The following is a 17,238-nucleotide window of genomic DNA, read 5'->3' on the forward strand; positions in this document are numbered from 1 at the left end:
CGACAGCCGGGGGCTGAATTGCAATGAGTGCACATTTGGCAGGGCTAGATCGCAAGGGTCTGTAGCGACTGCCATTCGGCACGCAGGTGACCTCAATACGACAATTGCCCCATGTGCGGCCATAGGACTGTAGGTTTTGAACCACTCACCGAGGTGTGGCTCTCCTCAAACACAGGACCTCCATTTAACGTCCTATCCGAGAGACGTCCCTAACCGAAGCTAGGTACTCATTTACACCTGAGTGACGTGAGGAAAGTTGTGTATCAGGGAACCCCGGATTCGAACTCAGTACCTCTGGGTTCTGGGGCCAAACACCCTGCCACTGCGCCGCCACAATATGTGGGTGGGTGTTGGGAAGACAAAGGTCAAGGTCGATTTTGGGCCCCTGGTGTGTGACCTTGGTACTGCAGCAAAACCTTTTTTATACCCTTCGGTTAATAATAAGTTTATAGCAAATTCAAGCCCGAAGGCTAAATGCAAATAACACACATAAAAGAAAAGTGTACAAAATAGGTATAAAAGCTGCTTATCTAAATTATACAAACGTAATTGTCTATAGCTAGTGAAGGGTTTGACTTAAGGTAGTACAGGGGGTGGCTGTGATGGATTCTGCACAAAACAGAAATGACAACACAGAGGTAAAATGTACTCCTTTATTTTCCAATATTCTTTTCCTGAGATACTAGACTATAATGAAGATGGGCTATGTTTATATTATCTTTACATCAGATTTTCAGTTAAGAATTGTGTACAAAGCTGACAGCTTAGAGTAAAGATTGGAATAAAGTCAGTCAAGATAATGATAATTGCTACAAATACACAATGCAATGTTACCATTGAAGTGTTGCAGTTCTTTTTGCTACTTTATTGGCCCAAATAGCCAAACCACAATGCACCCATTCTCATTACAGCATTCTTAGCAATACTTTTTCGGAATTTTCACAGCATTTTAAAGACGCAGTGACCTCTCAAACTCATGAACATATATCCTCTATCTTTCATTGTGAACTAAAAGACACCACACAATCTTGCTTCTCACCATGTCGTGAACTTAAATAAATTGGCATTGTTAAATGGAGTCAGTTCTGACACTGTGGGAAGAGAGTATAGCCATATATAGAATTTGTCCCGACTCGTATTTGAGAAATCCTAAAATCAGTGAAAACTTTAATGTCCACACACCAAATATGTATTGCTGAGTTACAAAATTACGAAATTATGGAGAAAGTTATACATGGAATAATCTCACAATGAACGACATAATTATGTACAGAGGCTCTTCTGGATAACGTCCTCACACCCTGACCACTTCAGCTGCTGTGCACCTGGGCTTCCTGGCAGCACCATCTTGGGTTGGGGAGGGAGGACACTGGATGGCAAAGCGGGCGAATGTTCCCCCAGTCTGAGCCTTGGTGATCCTGCCAGGGTTCACACAGACACACCCAAGCACGTCCTGGGGTTCACAAAAAAGAGATTAAAACATTAAGTACCGTAAGTTCATAATATTGTCTTAAGTCACAGATAGCCGACCATTCTCCAGACCATGGTTGGGAGTTAAGCCCCTGTCACACATAGCTTAGTTGTTTCGAGGAATAAAAGAAAAAGAAATATGGCAAAAGTACTGTAAATGCAGAAATGTTCGCAGGGATTCCATTTCGCAGCAGGGAGAAAGTGGAGTGTTCGCGTTAGTTTTAAATTCGCGTTTGAAACAATAGTAGCGCTACAGTCACACGATGAAACGGCTTTTGCGGTGGTTTTAAGTTAAGAGTTCACCGCAAAAACCGTGAACATAAAACCACCGCGAACATTTCTGCATTTACAGTAATTTTCTTCCATGAAGGTCAAACAAACTCACCTTGACGAAGTACCTGAGGTCAGAGGGCAGGATGAGTACATCGGGCGTGGTCTGAAGCCGACAGAACTGCTCGTAATGTTCATAGTCGATGTTTACTTCCTCCGAGGGGGGGTACAGGGGGTAATAACTACAGAAGAACACAATAACAACTGTCACTTAGGGGGTACAGGGGGTAGTGTTGTAGTGTTTATGAGCCCTGGAAGATTAGCCTTCTAGAGGGGCTCAAGGGTATCTCAATAAACTCAACTTAGGGGGTACAAGGGGTAGTAAATACAGAAAAACACAATAACAATGGTCACTTAAGGGGGAACAGGGGGTAGTAACTATAGAATAACACAATACCAATGGTGACTTAAGGGGGTACAGGGGGTAGTAACTACGGAATAACACAATAACAATGGTCACTTAGGGGGGCACAGGGGGTAATAACTACAGAATAACACAATAACAATGGTCTCTTAGGGGGGGCACAGGGGGTAGTAACTACAGAATAACACAATAACAATGGTCACTTAGGGGGGTACAGGGGGTAATAACTACAGAAGAACACAATAACAATGGTCACTTAGGGGGGCAAAGGGGTAGTAATTACAGTCTGAAGAACACTAGAATCACAGTGGTCACATGAGGAGGGGGGTACCACATAATACTTGTCATGTATACACCCTACAGGGGCAAAGGGGGTAGTAACTACAGAAGAACACAATAACCATGGTCACTTAGGGGGCACAGGGGGTAATAACTACAGAAATAACAAATCTCTTCAAATCAGGAGGACGGGGTGCAGAAAGAAACGTCAAGACGTCACATTTGCATCTATGAGGGGGATACAGGAGGTAGTGACGAAACAGTTACTACAGATCAAGCAAAACTGTTGATATCAGGAGAGGGGGCCAAATTAATAGTTGTCATGTATATACCTCATAAGGGAGGAGGGGGGTACAGGGATTTAGTACTACAAATAAAACTGAAAAAACAAATAACACTGGTCAAAATTAAGCTACAAAAGATCTAGTTTTATGTCTTTCAAACTGAAAAACTTATTGCATAAATAAAGTCAACACAACGGAGCCTGAGAACCATCCTCTGTAATGACCACTGACTCCAAAAAAATTGCTTGCTAACCACGGATTAGCAAGCGATTTTTTTCTAGCCAGCGGTCACTACGGAGGATGGTACTCAGGCTAAAAACAATGTAGAAGGAAGAAGTAAAACATTAGTGTATACCGAAGAAGGTATTGTATTGTAAAAGGACAGAGAAAACAGTGTCGATGACCCACCTTTGCTGAGTGAGGACGTGTTCGATAAGCCTGCCTATCCTGTCAGTTTTAGCTCTGGAAAAATAAAGAAACAACATTTCCTACCTTCACACCCTATCATACTGCTGTACTACTTAATTCAATTTCAGATTAGATTTAAAAAGTCTTCAGGCATGGTAAAGACTTTTTTTTAATGCAAAGGATAACTGGTTGTGCTTTGGTATGCTGATTATGAACTTCAAAGACGATTAGACGAAAAATAACTTTCCAGCCCTTTTACTCCAGTGAAAGTGATCTTGAACCAGTTTAGCTCAAATGAACTCAATGAACTGAAGAGCTACTCTTAAACTGGTGGTGGGAAGACAGATGCTATTGTATAGGGGGATCTAGGTATTGTATCTGTATCTGTATCTATATAACTGGTATAACTGCCCTTCGGCGTAACACACCAGCTTCGCAGGCAGCAGCTGGTTATATTACACCAAACGACCTGTCACGTCTAACCTTCGCATATCTAACTGCATGCATTGTTTAAAGCTATCTAATGAGGATGCTTCCACTGTACTTGGTTGTAACGAGTTCCACTCTACGATCGTTCTAGGAAAATATGAATTTTTAAACACATCAATCCTCGGTTGGAAAGTCTGATACTTAAAGGCATGGCTATTTCTTGTCCTTTTCTGAGCTGGTATCAGATACTTATTAGTTGGTACGTCCACCAGTTTATTAGTCATTTTGTACATCATGCATAGTAGCAGGTATTGCGCGAGTTCACACGTCCTACCTGGATGTCTCCTCCCCACCCAGGTGGAACAGGATATCTGTGGACGTCAGCCCCACCACCACCCCGTTAATGGTCAGGGTACACGGGTCCGACACAAAGTGCACTCTCTGGAACAGAAGCACGACATCACAGAAACTGTTATCATCTGACTCTGTTTTTATTTTCATTCATTCATTCAACACCAAACTAGTGATTGGTCAAGGTACATGGGTCCGACACAAAGTGCACTCTCTGGAACAGAAGCATGACATCACAGAAACTGTTATCATCTGACTCAGTTCATATTTTCATTCATTCATTCAACACCAAACTGTGATTGGTCAAGGTACATGGGTCCGACACAAAGTGCACTCTCTGGAACAGAAGCATGACATCACAGAAACTGTTATCATCTGACTCAGTTCATATTCATTCATTCACTCAACACCAAACCGTGATTGGTCAGGGTACACGGGTCCGACACAAAGTGCACTCTCTGGAATATACAATGTACAGAGTACATTAATGAAACAGAAAAATGTCTGACTTTATTCATAGTTTTACACCACCATCCCGTTCATGGTCGGGGTACTTGGGTCCGACACAAAAGTGCACTCTCTGGAACAGGAGCAGAGAAACTGTCAGCAAGTGGGCAAATGTTTTTTTCACATATTCCTTAAACTAGCACACCGTTCATGGCCAGGGTACACGGGTCCAGATTTTTGGACAAGTATAAAATTCTGATTGACCAGGGATGCTACTATGTCACATGTAGCCACAGTCTTCAACTGTGATCTGCCTGACAGTAATTCTGCCCCTCAGGAAGCCAAAGAAAGTCTTCTACTTCTCAAAAACTCCCCGCCCCCACACTTGGTCGCTCCACTCCCTTGCAATGCTCCCCCCCTAATTTCTTTCCAGAAAACTCCCAGAAGGTCAGCAGTTCTGAGCAACAGGATCCTGAGTTACTGTAAATTCCTTTACATTCGCGGGGCCTCAATTTCACAGTAGGAGGGGACATGAGGTGCTTAGTTTTGCACTGAGAATAAAGAAACAAAATGTACTATGTCACGTGAAACAAATCACTGCATGGGCCCAGCACATCACACAGTTTGGGTTGTACTTATCTTTATGTCATGCCTGGGCCTGATACGGGTGTTCCGGACCGTGTGATAACTATCCGGATCACATAGGGTTCGGAAGTGTTATCACACAGGCTTCCATAGAATATTTCGAACGCATTTCGAGCGCGCCGGTTGAGCGGCCGTCGGAAATTCGAATACCGGGTTCGGAGATTGGAATCAATGTTGCTACACTTTCTTGTTCGAAGACACAAAACTCCCTCAACTTCTGGCGCATTCCGCATTGAGATGTATGTTATCTCGGGTGAGTATGGCCAAGGTATGACATAAATAAAATACAACACGTTGTATTCCGCATCACCCTCGGTCCCAGCCCTCCCGCGGGTCGGATCGCCCTCCGGCCTACGGCCGTCGGGCGATCCGACCCGCGGTCGGGCTGGTACCTCGGGTGATACGGAATACCCCGTGTTGTATTCTATATGTATCTGTATCTTTTTAAGTTGGTATAACCAGCTGAGTCTACTTAGTCTATCAGAGAATCAAACTTAAGCAAAACTTTACTACTTGTTGCTCTGCATACCATGCCTAATGGGCAAACGAGAGGTTACATGAGATGTCAAAAAAGGTGTGGTTTGGACGCCCCTTCATTACGATGTCCTAAGGCTGTGTATGCACGTTTGTATTTTGTTTTGTGCACTGAGACAGGTCGCTTGAACTTTGTCACTTGAGCGGAAAAAAAGAGACTATAACAGCCTCCAGTTTTGTTTTTGGGAATTCCAGTTTAATTTGGGACTACCTCCCACATTTTAGTAATCTAAAAACCAACCGGCTTAATATCACATCTGCTAGGTGAAAATGAAGTTAAAAATATGCTGCAGCCATTGATGACTCCCTGGACATTAGCCCAATTCTGCAGAATTCTGGGGACTGGCTGTATTCTGTGTGTATTTGTGTGTTAGTATGTATGTCTGTGTGTGTGTGCGTATATATGTGTGTGTACAGGCGCCTGTGCCTGCCTGTGTGTGTGCACTCGAGCGTGTGTGTTTTGTTTTTTATATCGAATATCGTCTGTACAATCATGATGTAAAGCGAGGAATGATGTGATTTTGCAGTGCAATGACTTTGTAGTAAAGAGGTCATCGCAAAAACTGTGAACAAAAAACCAACCCAAACATTTCAATAATAACAGTACAACTTTAGTACTCTTCCCACAGAGTTGGGCAGCAGGGAGAAGGTTGATGCATATAATGGAGAAAAACAGAGGACTGGTCAAAACTTCATAGAGTCCAATCTTTGTGTTGAAAAATAATTTAACTTTTTAAACAATACATATGGGACAGCTGACTCCATCCACAGTGTAGGGTGGCTGAGGGTAGAATAAATGTGTTTTTTTACTATGAAGTATTCATAGACAGGAAAAGGAAAGGAAAGTGACCTCGATCCAGTTTAGCTCACTGAAGAGCTACACATGTAATCTTCCACTGGTCATGACAGAGAAGACAGACACTATGTATAGTATTTACAGGTTCATTGTACCGGGGAAATTCCCCTAGCTCTTTTTGAAAAGCACAATGAACAGTGGACTGCGGCTTAATTTCCCGTCCTGAGGACTGTGACACTTTCCGTGCATGTCGGGTGAGCGACACAGCCGGGATCGAACTTATGGCTTCTAGTTCCAGACTGAGGCAAGGCCGCTAACCACTGGACTATGCACGCTACCTTACTCCTACAGGAAGATGTACTTACAGGTGAGTTGACACCGTCCACAGAGAAGGGAGGCTGTGGGTAGACATAGTCGTGGTGCAGACCTAATGTGTTTAACTATGAAGTATCCATAGAGACAGGAACATGTACTTACAGGTGAGTTGACCCCGTCCACAGAGAAGGGCGGCTGTGGGTAGACGTAGTCGTGGTGCAGACCTAATGTGTTTAACTATGAAGTATCCATAGAGAGAGGAACATGTACTTACAGGTGAGTTGACTCCATCCACAGAGAAGGGCGGCTGTGGGTAGACGTAGTCGTGGTGCAGACCTAATGTGTTTAACTATGAAGTATTCATAGAGACAGGAACATGTACTTACAGGTGAGTTGACTCCGTCCACAGAGAAGGGCGGCTGTGGGTAGACATAGTCGTGGTGCAGACCTAATGTGTTTTACTATGAGATTACAGAAGTTACGAGAATATTCGTCAAACAATGACTTAGGTAGAAGGTAGAGAAACATACCTCCAAATTTTCGACGTCTAGTCTGTACGTCTTGTTCACGGAATGACCTAGTCTCGCGAGAACACGAGACTAGGCCGAGACTTGTGAAGATCGTCCTGCCTCTTCGTCCTGCCTCGTGTTCTCGCGAGACTAGGTCATTCCGTGAACAAGACGTACAGACTAGACGTCGAAAATTTGGAGGTATGTTTCTCTACCTTCTACCTAAGTCATTGTTTGACGAATATTCTCGTAACTTGATTATATACGTGACTAATGAACCTCTTCAACGAGATTACAGAAACAGAAACATGTACTTACAGGTGAGTTGACTCCGTCCACAGAGAAGGGCGGCTGTGGGTAGACGTAGTCGTGGTGCAGACCTAATGTGTTTTACTATGAAGTATTCATAGAGACAGGAACATGTACTTACAGGTGAGTTGACCCCGTCCACAGAGAAGGGCGGCTGTGGGTAGACGTAGTCGTGGTGCAGACCTAATGTGTTTGACTATGAAGTATCCATAGAGACAGGAACATGTACTTACAGGTGAGTTGACCCCGTCCACAGAGAAGGGCGGCTGTGGGTAGACGTAGTCGTGGTGCAGACCTAATGTGTTTAACTATGAAGTATCCATAGAGAGAGGAACATGTACTTACAGGTGAGTTGACCCCGTCCACAGAGAAGGGAGGCTGTGGGTAGACGTAGTCGTGGTGCAGACCTAATGTGTTTAACTATGAAGTATCCATAGAGACAGGAACATGTACTTACAGGTGAGTTGACCCCGTCCACAGAGAAGGGCGGCTGTGGGTAGACGTAGTCGTGGTGCAGACCTAATGTGTTTGACTATGAAGTATCCATAGAGACAGGAACATGTACTTACAGGTGAGTTGACCCCGTCCACAGAGAAGGGCGGCTGTGGGTAGACGTAGTCGTGGTGCAGACCTAATGTGTTTAACTATGAAGTATCCATAGAGACAGGAAGATGTACTTACAGGTGAGTTGACCCCGTCCACAGAGAAGGGCGGCTGTGGGTAGACGTAGTCGTGGTGCAGACCTAATGTGTTTAACTATGAAGCATTCATAGAGACAGGGACATGTACATGTACTTACAGGGGAGTTGACTCCGTCCACAGTGAAGGGCGGCTGTGGGTAGACATAGTCGTGGTGCACGTCTCTCTGTGAGGGCACAAACACCAGCTGGGTCTGCAGCCTGTAAGCGGAAGCAAAAGTACAGAGTTAACTGAAGGAGAAAATTACTGGTTCTTTCATGGAACCCTCTGAAGGAAGGTTACTTAGACTCAGGCCTACCATCCACACAACAACTGAAGAAGTACATCCATAACCTTTCAATTCATAGTTGACATATAAGTAAAATATGCCAAATGACAGTTACTGAAAAGCAACTGGATAAAATTCGGAAACAGACGTTTCAGATAACGACAGCCTCCGTTATCTTTCGTTAGTGACTTAAGGGAATAACTGGAGTAAGCAGTTTTTAACCTTCAGCACACTGAAGTAGCCGGTTTGCACCCAGTTCCCTATTGGTTAGAGAGTTAGGCAGCAGGGAGAAGGTTAAACCCAAACTCTGAAACTATGTTAATGACATATAGTATAAGTAAAATATTTCAACAAAGTTGACAAACTTACTCCTCTGTGGCTTTAATCAGGTTTTGAACAATCTTCTTGAACATGTCTTCGTACGGTACTTCCACCGTGCACTTCTGTAAAAGGGGAAGAAAAAATAAAACTATCAAAACAACCACTGACAAATTCTTATCTGAAAACAACCCAAAGGACCATGTAAGTCCATAAATATGAAAGCAATAGTTTAAGGCTGTCTGTAAAAACACTGCAACAAAGATCTGGAGTACAAGAGTTGGACTTACCTCGATGCTTTCATGCTTGGAGTCGACAAACGGCCCCATCTGGAAAAGAAGAATGTACTGTAACATTTCATTGGAACTTCAACATCTTATTACAACGTTTCAATGTGGAAGAGATGGCTAATCAGAAGCAAAAATCTAATACCAACCTCTACAATATTATAGAGATTTGTTCGCAAATGAATCGGTTATAACTGTTACAGAGGCTAAAATGGCGAAACATTCCGGTCTAAATGGGGTAGGGAATTTCCCCAACAGCCTTCGTAACCCCTGCTTCTCCTAATGGGTCAGTGAAGTCATGCTTGTCTCGAGCATTGATGTTTCTGACCTAGGGTGAAGAGATGCTGGCATCATGCTGCTACTGTAACAGTAACAATTAGTTCAGTGCTTCGATGAGTGCCCCCCTACGTCCTTGCACTGAGCGAGTTCGTTAAAAAAAAAGGACAACACGGAAATGTGAAAAAGATTGTAATTGTACGATTTTTAGTGTTACTTGATGCCCCTTTTTTTTACCCTGTACCCCCTGATTAGTTTTGCTCTAAGCACCACCTGCAAGAGGATAAGTGAGTGAGTGAGTGAGTGAGTGAGTGAGTGAGTTGAGAGTGAGAGGGTGGGTTGGTTCTGTGAGAGTGAGTGGGTGGGCGAGTAAGTGGTTGGGTGAGTGTGTGTGTGTGTGTGTGTGAGTTAGTGAATAAGTAAGTGAGTGAATGCATGTGTGAGTGAGTGGGTTAGTGAGTACCCCCAGATGTGATGAGTGTTGCTTGATGTTCTTTCTATATTTTCTACACCCAGTACCCTCCCCCCCTCACAGGAAATAAGCACAACAAGTATGTTTGTTGTGAAGGTGCAACAGCTGCATTCAGTGGCCTACCATGGCCTCCCGACCTTCTCCAGACCATGGTTGGGAGTGAAGCCCGTCACACATGGCCTACCATGGCCTCCAGACATTATCCAGAACATAGTTGGGAGTGAAGCCCTTGTCACATATGGCCGACCATGGCCTCATAACCTTCTCTAAATCGTAATTGAGTGGTTGTTGGGAGAAAGTTCATCTGTAATTGGGAGTTGATCGGCGAGGATGCCTACTAGTCTTTAATTATCTGTATCAGCCGACTATAATTTAAATTTTGTAAACTCAAAATCGGGAAAGTCATGTTCTGTGTGAAAGCGACCAGCGGAACAAATTTGATCTAGAACAGGCTACTCCCAACCCAGCACCAACCTTGGTTGGGAGCAAAGTTATGGGAACGTAACTGCGGTTAGGGACGTCCCTCGGAGGGAGGTCATTATCATCATCTTCAATACTGCTCAGCCCGCCTTTCGGCGGATTATTAACAGCTGCGCAAGTGTTAGTAACAGGTGCAATGACATGTGCAAGAACTGGACAAGTGAAACTTAGTGTTGTTAGTAATTATATATGGAGGTTCCATGTTTGAGGAGAGCCACACCTCTAACAGGGAAAAAAAAAGACCACACTTATCAAAAAGAGTAGGGGTCCTTCCCGGCGTGAGTGGATCATATAAATCTGTCTGGATATGCAGCTAGTGCTGTTCAGTTCAAACCTGGTGTGTTATGCCATGAGGCAGCTTACCGTGTATGCAACACAAACAAACAAACAAACAGACAGAATGTCCTGAATGTGTGACAGAAGCTTAAGACAGGTGGCAAATAGTTATAATAGTTATGAAAGACAGGACACATTGTACTTGTGCTCTAACCATTGAGCAAGCCACACGCAAGGCGAAACTACTGGTAGTCTGAGTGTGGGCTTGAATAAAGTTCTAAATGTGAACTTTGCAGCTACAGCGTCTTTTCTGAAGATGTGGCATGAGGTTGTCCACTACTATTTGTCTCCAGAAGCTTAACCCTAGTCCTGCTGGATTTCCAGAGCAAAAATATACCCCCACTAGTACTGCTGAAGCTACGCTGATGAAGGTTAGACATCCAGGTAGTAAGCAACTGGACAAGATTTTGAAATAGTCAGTTGACTGTTTCAAAATCTTATCCTGAAAAAAGGCTTCAAAGCCTGAGTGTATTCTCCCTGTATAGATAAAATAAATGAAATAAATAAATGGTTAAGTAAATGGTTAAGACAGTTGAGGACCCACCAGCATGCAGACGTCAGGCTTGTCCCTCTTCAGGTACTTGAGCAGGTCGTCCAGCGGTTCGTACGCCAGACTGTCGGACGGCGTGAAGGGACCGGCCGCTACCAGGACCTGGACTGGGACTGTACGGGAAACAAGAACCGCTGTTAGAAAAAATGTATCAAAGGAGTATCAAGTGCATGATCTCGTTTTCTCGAGATCTCTTACTTTTTTGGACACAAAAATGTTCCAACTGCACAAGCAGCTGTATAGGAAGATCATGTACCTATCATACAACAACAGTATTGTGACCAAGACTCCCACCTGATAAGTTTTCACTGGTTACATCCACTTCAGGAAACTGCAAGTGGACGCCCTACGAAAGGAAAAGATGCCAGATGACACATTAGCTTTAAATCAACCATCTTATGAACACAAATTTCATCTATGTTGAAATGTTTGTAATAAATATAATTGTAATTGTGGTAAGTTTTGGCTTACCTGGTAGAATTTAGACACCACCAGTTTACTACCCGTGGAGTTTAGACCATCACAGGCTACAATCTGTAAAAGAAATACAAATCTTATTAAATTTCATTTATTTCATCTTAAGACACATGATAGCTGATTTCCATTGGGGCCCAGTATAACATTTACAGACAATAATCACAATACGTGTTACAGTTTGGCAGTAGAAATGTGAGCTAAAATAGATTACTTTTTTACTAGGAATTTGCATGTTTTTCAGCGCAGAGCAAAGACATGTGAGCAAAAAATAAATTACTAAAAGACTTATTTAATATGAAGAATCCATTATTTGGTATACCATTCTCTGTGAGACTGTGTGTTTAGTCTTTTTTTCAACCTTCCTGACCATGTAGATTTCATAATGAAGGCAGCCTTTTTTTTCTAAAAACTTTTTTTTAAATTGCATGCTCGATCAATTTTGGGGTTCTCAGAGGATGTCATCCATATAATCAAATCATCATGGCCTAACAACACCTGACGACAGTGCACTCACCTGTCCTGGGAAGAGGGAGTACTCGGTGACCTCGCTCAGGTCCAGGTGCACAGTTTTCCCCGCGGAGGTTTCTGTGGAGCCCTCCAGCAGGACGGAGTGGGCGTTCAGCCGGCCTGTGCTCATGTCACAGCACACACGCCCACTCACCGTGATGGGCTCCTGTATGGGAAAATAAAGAGAATCACCAAATATCGTATGTAGCGTGTGAAATCGGCTAACAGAGTTGGAATCTACTTTAGGAGGTCACTTTGCTGTACAATGTATGCACTCCAACATTACAAATTTCTCTTAACATACTACATGACAAGTCTACTTTTCTTTTCCAATGGAACAGGCCTGTTTAAGTTGTAGTGTTCTCGTGTTCTGTATGTGAAATATTGGTAAGCAACTGTCAAATCTCTTTCTAACCTACCACAGCTCGTTACGTCATAGTTCTGCTAAAAATCTGATAACCAAATAATCATTTCTGGTATGTAAAATGGACTTATAAGAGAAGACTCGCTGTACCACCTCTAATAACTTACAGTATTGCAGATTGCTAGCACCAAAATACATAAATCTGAAAGTACAAACCTCCATAAAGTTCCATTGCATTGATACTATACTACAGAATTACTAGTGGGGGAAATTAATACATTGTGAAATACTCATTCCCCTCCTACATGTACCATGAAACTGAGTCCCTGCAAACATCAATCAACTAAGTCCTTAATATTTGCTGCAGTCGGGTAGTAGGCTGGTAGGGGGCGCAAAGCCACTGATAGAGTCACTAACCTGGCAGGGCCAGGCCAAGTGCTGCAGGTTCTCGATCTGGTGGCTCTGTTGGAGCTGGCTGGCCATGTCCTCAATCATATCATTCAGCACTATAGGGGGGAAATACAGATAAACTCCTTAACAAAGAAGCTTTGTAGTTTGTCTCACACAAATGTGTAATCAGAACCAACGGCTTATCAATATAGATAGTAATGAACAAGCTTTCTAATGATATATGACACAATGTCATTGATAAAGCAACAATTGGGATATGATTTGACTTGTTATACATTTACATTAGCCCAAAAAGCACATGGGAATTCTATGTACATGGATATCCATTTGGAGAACTAATAATCAATCAATCAATCAAGCAAGCAAGCAATAACTTCCTGTAACAAATTTTGTTGAACAATTCTCATTTTGAAATCTATGACAATTCGTGACTTGAATTGGCACTTAAAATCTATACAATTGAAAGAAAACAAACAAACAAACATACCGTTGGACTTGTCGTTGACCTTGTAGAACATGTGCTTGTACCGTTCCGTCAGCGCGTTGCCCCTGTCGTACTGCTGGATGGCCACGTGCTCCGACCCCTGACCTTTCCACTTTGCCCCCTGGTCCCCGAAGGTCACCATGGTGTCTCCCGCCCCACTGCGGCTGCGGTACTGCTGAGATGGGGTGGCACTGCAGGGGATGTGCAGAATATCATAACATTTTTTTTCAACTTTTATTTATTCGTGCGAAGCTCAAATCGGCACACAGGCAGCTTTTCATTGTGGTCATGGTGGAAGAGGTAAGGGTGAGATATAACAGAGATATAACTTCAAAATAACATCCTTCTTACTTTACTTGCTCTAGAAGTCTTATGCTAATGACCTATGCAAATGTTCAGTCAAACCTGTACAAGTGACCACCCGGCCAGTTACCACTTTTTGGGCATCCGTTAGATACTATTTCCCCATTGACACAAACATTAAGAGTCTTATCAATAGTGACCACCTGTCCACATAGACCAGATTTAATAGGCCCCCTGAGTGGTCTTCTTGGGCAGTTTTAACTGTATCAATATTGGTATCCATTCCTTATGATCAACTGTGGCTGTACAATTTCTAAGAATTCTTGATACTGTACATGTAGAAATGTTCGCAGTGGTTTTATGTTCGTGCTTTTTGAGGCGACAATTTCACCCCAAACTTAAAACCACCGCAAACATTTATGTCCAATATTGTAGCAGTATGTGACTATAGCGCTTCTGCAAAGTTAAAACCACTGCAAACTTAAGTGCATTTATAGTAACCTGAGCCCTTACTTGACAGGTGAGAAAGATCCAGGTGAGAAGGGGACCACGGGACTTCTTGACACCGATGTCAGCTTCTTATTCACCACTGAGACGTTCTCTGGAGTGGTCAACATGCGCTTGTTTTTCCCCTACAGAAAAAAACAACGTCATGTATTACAATCTTGACATTCATCAACACAGTCAAAGTTTAAACTGTATGTTCAATACAACTTACAAGCAAGGTTCACTTATTCAATTTTCTGCCATCTTAAGCAATGTTAGAAGATTTCATTGCAAAGAAGGAAAGTTTATCATAACGCCAGCACAAGCATCCTTCACGGATGCAACACGGCGGTCAGGACTTTCGAGGCGAGGCGTGTTGCCCACGCGAAATATAGGAGAGCCATCAGTTTTATCTCATGAAATTGATATTTTTGGGTCGGAGGGATTTAATCTTTTTATGTCCCAACAAGCAAATTTCCGTCCTGGGACGGACGGAAGGACGGGTCCTGGAGACAGCCCGGTCTCCCTGTAAAAAATATACCCTGCTACAGAAACATGCACAACAAGGAAACTTGCTGACCCATGTGCCACTGGGCACTACAAGCTGAACAACAACAGCAACAACACTCCTTGAACAGAGCTGCAGGCCTGACCTTTGATGCGGGGGTGGAGTACACGTCCAGCAGGTCATCCTCTGCCTCTGGGTTGATGTTGCTGATGTCGTGCATCACGGCTGCCGGCTTCTCTCTCTTCACTTTGGGGGTCTTGGTCTTGTTCGCCCTCTGGAAACACAATCAGTGACAAGAAGAAAGTTTGCTTGTTATCATAGACATCAGTACATACATTGTAGCTAGTCATTGGAATCTTGCCACCTACAATGATTGATTACCTGATTCTTTGCTTGAATCTAAATGGAAAAGAATTCTGGAATGGAAAAGAAAATGTAGTTCTACACTGTATTTGTTTGCATGCATCCTGTGTTGTTAAACTGGTACAGTATAACCACACAGCTTCACAGGCATGCTGCGGTTGCTTGTTATATCACACTGAACAACTTGTCACACCTTAACCATATGTATCCAACTCTAACTCCCGATGAATATCCAATAAATCTAATAAAAATGTATTATGACAGAGATGAAATAGGACAGTCAAAAATGTCGGTGTCCAGTCGCTGTGTTGGAAATCACAGGTCAACTTTGCTACAGAATGATTTCTACCAATACAGATGAACTTTTAAACTACGAAAGTGCATCTTGTTCGTCAAAAAGAGTTTTGAGTTGTTCCTGACTTGTACTTGCCTCCCGTTCAAACTGCTCCAGTTTGTCCATGGTGAGCGCAGCGCCGTTGTTGGAGATGGAGAAGGCCATCCACTCGTCCACCATGTCGGAGGCATCCAGACGGTACACCATGCATAACTCCTTCACTGCAGGGGGGAGATATTGGTTTATTGCAATATTGGTCAGAAATTACCTGTGCAATGGCAGACAGTGCTGAATTGCTGCAGGGTTTACAATCACATAATACACAACAAATACATATTTGCTCCACACTTGCACTTTGTGGAACTGTCGCAAGGGTCTGGGCGCCAGCAGGTGACTTCAATACGACCTTCCCCAACCATAGTCAGGTACCCATTCACACCTGGGTGGAGTGAGGAAAGTCTTGTAAAGTGCCTTTCCCAAGGGCACAACATCGGGGCATAGCAGTGGTTTCGAACCCGGCTCCTCTCGGTTCTGGGCGAAACACCCTACAGTTTGTGCCACACGATTCCATGCTATCTCACGATGAACATACATTTCTAAAACAAACAATATTCTTTAAATGTCTGCCACTTGTGATTTAGGGGGGTGGGGGGTAGTCTCCAACCAGACCCTATAGATTGCAAAGACCGTATCCAACTGGAAGAAGGAGCTTATAGGGCAATCTAAGTGGCTATGAGACTTGGGTTGGCTATGAAAACTCCTTCTGCCTGTTGGATACGGTCTTTGCCAACCCGTAGGTCTGCTTGGAGACTAGGTGGGGGGGTGGATGCCCTTTTACGTAGAGCATAGTCAGCTGTTTTAATTCCATGTAAGTTGTGGCTGGACTATTTTTTTGTTCTTTAAACTCAAATTTAACGTAGAGTGTAATCACTCCTTCACTGCATGGTGGAGACACAACACACAATAATCATTAAATGGGGGCCTGCATGCCCTTTCATGTAGAGCGTAATCAGTCTTTTAATTCCAGGTATTTCGTAGCCGGACCACTTAAATTTTACGTAGAGCCTAATCGGTGTATTCTGTGTAAAGCATAGCTGACAGATGCCTGAATATAACATCCCTTAAGCCAGCCTGCCAAATCTAGGGTAATATATATAGCTGCTACCTTTCTGAAATAGTATAGAGTGCTAACAATACCCCCCTCCCCATGCAGGCCCCCTTGAATGACTGCCACTTCAATGTCTTCTTGTGACATGGCCATGCAAAAATAATTTTTCAAAAGCAATGAAATAATAACAGCTCAAAATTATACTGCATGCAGATATGCCCAAATTATTCACATCAGCATTTCTAATATTTAAGTCAAATGATAGATTATAAGTTACAAGATGTTAATAAGGTGACACTTAATACTTTGTTGACCACTTTAAGACATACTGAACTGAGAGACGAATAGAGTTTTACTAGCGATTTAACATGTGATTTCAGGGTGTTTACGACAGGGTGACAGAGATACAGAGATTTCTATACAGTGCAATTTTAATACGAAGGAGGAAGCAGTCCAATCCATGCCTTGGCAATCCATCAAAACAAAACGCTAGCTGACATAAACAATCCCCAGGCAGTCCTTAGTATCTAAAGCCTCCTTACATTTGTCTATGATGTCCTCGTCTTCAATTTTGATGTCGAAAGTGCCGAATTCCTCGGCCAAGTCCCCCTCGTCCACAGCGATACGCGCCATCTTGTCTCCTTCGTAATGTAATCTTCGCGCCAAATTTGGGGGCCTTTCAGGACTACCATAAGCAGTATTTGTTCAGCGCCTTATCAATTGCAAAACATACCAAA

General features: G+C 43.2%; 1 protein-coding gene across 4 annotated transcripts; it reads right to left on the bottom strand.

Annotated features, from left to right (window-relative positions):
- Window positions 1–639: 639 nt before the first annotated feature.
- On the bottom strand, window positions 640–17,177 carry LOC136433954 (DNA polymerase alpha subunit B-like). 4 transcript variants are annotated; one of them, XM_066426565.1, is made up of 18 exons: window positions 17,044–17,177; window positions 15,490–15,614; window positions 14,842–14,970; window positions 14,216–14,334; window positions 13,403–13,590; window positions 12,922–13,010; window positions 12,148–12,306; window positions 11,628–11,690; window positions 11,451–11,502; window positions 11,151–11,269; window positions 9,046–9,084; window positions 8,807–8,880; window positions 8,316–8,369; window positions 6,927–6,972; window positions 3,899–4,005; window positions 3,136–3,189; window positions 1,856–1,982; window positions 640–1,453 (listed from the first exon to the last, which is right to left on the bottom strand). In XM_066426565.1, the coding sequence occupies exons 1-18, from the start codon at window positions 17,132–17,134 to the stop codon at window positions 1,295–1,297; spliced, it is 1,794 nt and encodes a 597-aa protein (XP_066282662.1). In that variant the 5' UTR covers window positions 17,135–17,177; the 3' UTR covers window positions 640–1,294. The 4 variants fall into 4 exon arrangements, with proteins under 4 accessions (XP_066282662.1, XP_066282661.1, XP_066282663.1 ...); XM_066426564.1 differs by lacking the exon at window positions 6,927–6,972 and having other exon boundaries at window positions 8,270–8,369; XM_066426566.1 differs by lacking the exons at window positions 640–1,453; window positions 1,856–1,982; window positions 6,927–6,972 and adding an exon at window positions 2,063–2,231 and having other exon boundaries at window positions 8,270–8,369.
- Window positions 17,178–17,238: the final 61 nt, after the last annotated feature.

Source organism: Branchiostoma lanceolatum, chromosome 4 (genome assembly GCF_035083965.1).
Source record: "Branchiostoma lanceolatum isolate klBraLanc5 chromosome 4, klBraLanc5.hap2, whole genome shotgun sequence".
NCBI classification, from domain to species: Eukaryota; Metazoa; Chordata; class Leptocardii; order Amphioxiformes; family Branchiostomatidae; genus Branchiostoma; species Branchiostoma lanceolatum.

Bases quoted from the DNA above. Each gene is read 5' to 3' on its own strand.
- LOC136433954 (XM_066426565.1), bottom strand. From the start codon at position 17,134: ATGGCGCGTATCGCTGTGGACGAGGGGGACTTGGCCGAGGAATTCGGC. The intron at 9,085-11,150 runs GTGGGTCCTCAA...CTTCTTTTCCAG, and splicing joins AGCCTGACGTCTGCATGCTG to ATGGGGCCGTTTGTCGACTC. The intron at 8,370-8,806 runs GTAAGTTTGTCA...TTCCGCTTACAG, and splicing joins CTGATTAAAGCCACAGAGGA to GCTGCAGACCCAGCTGGTGT.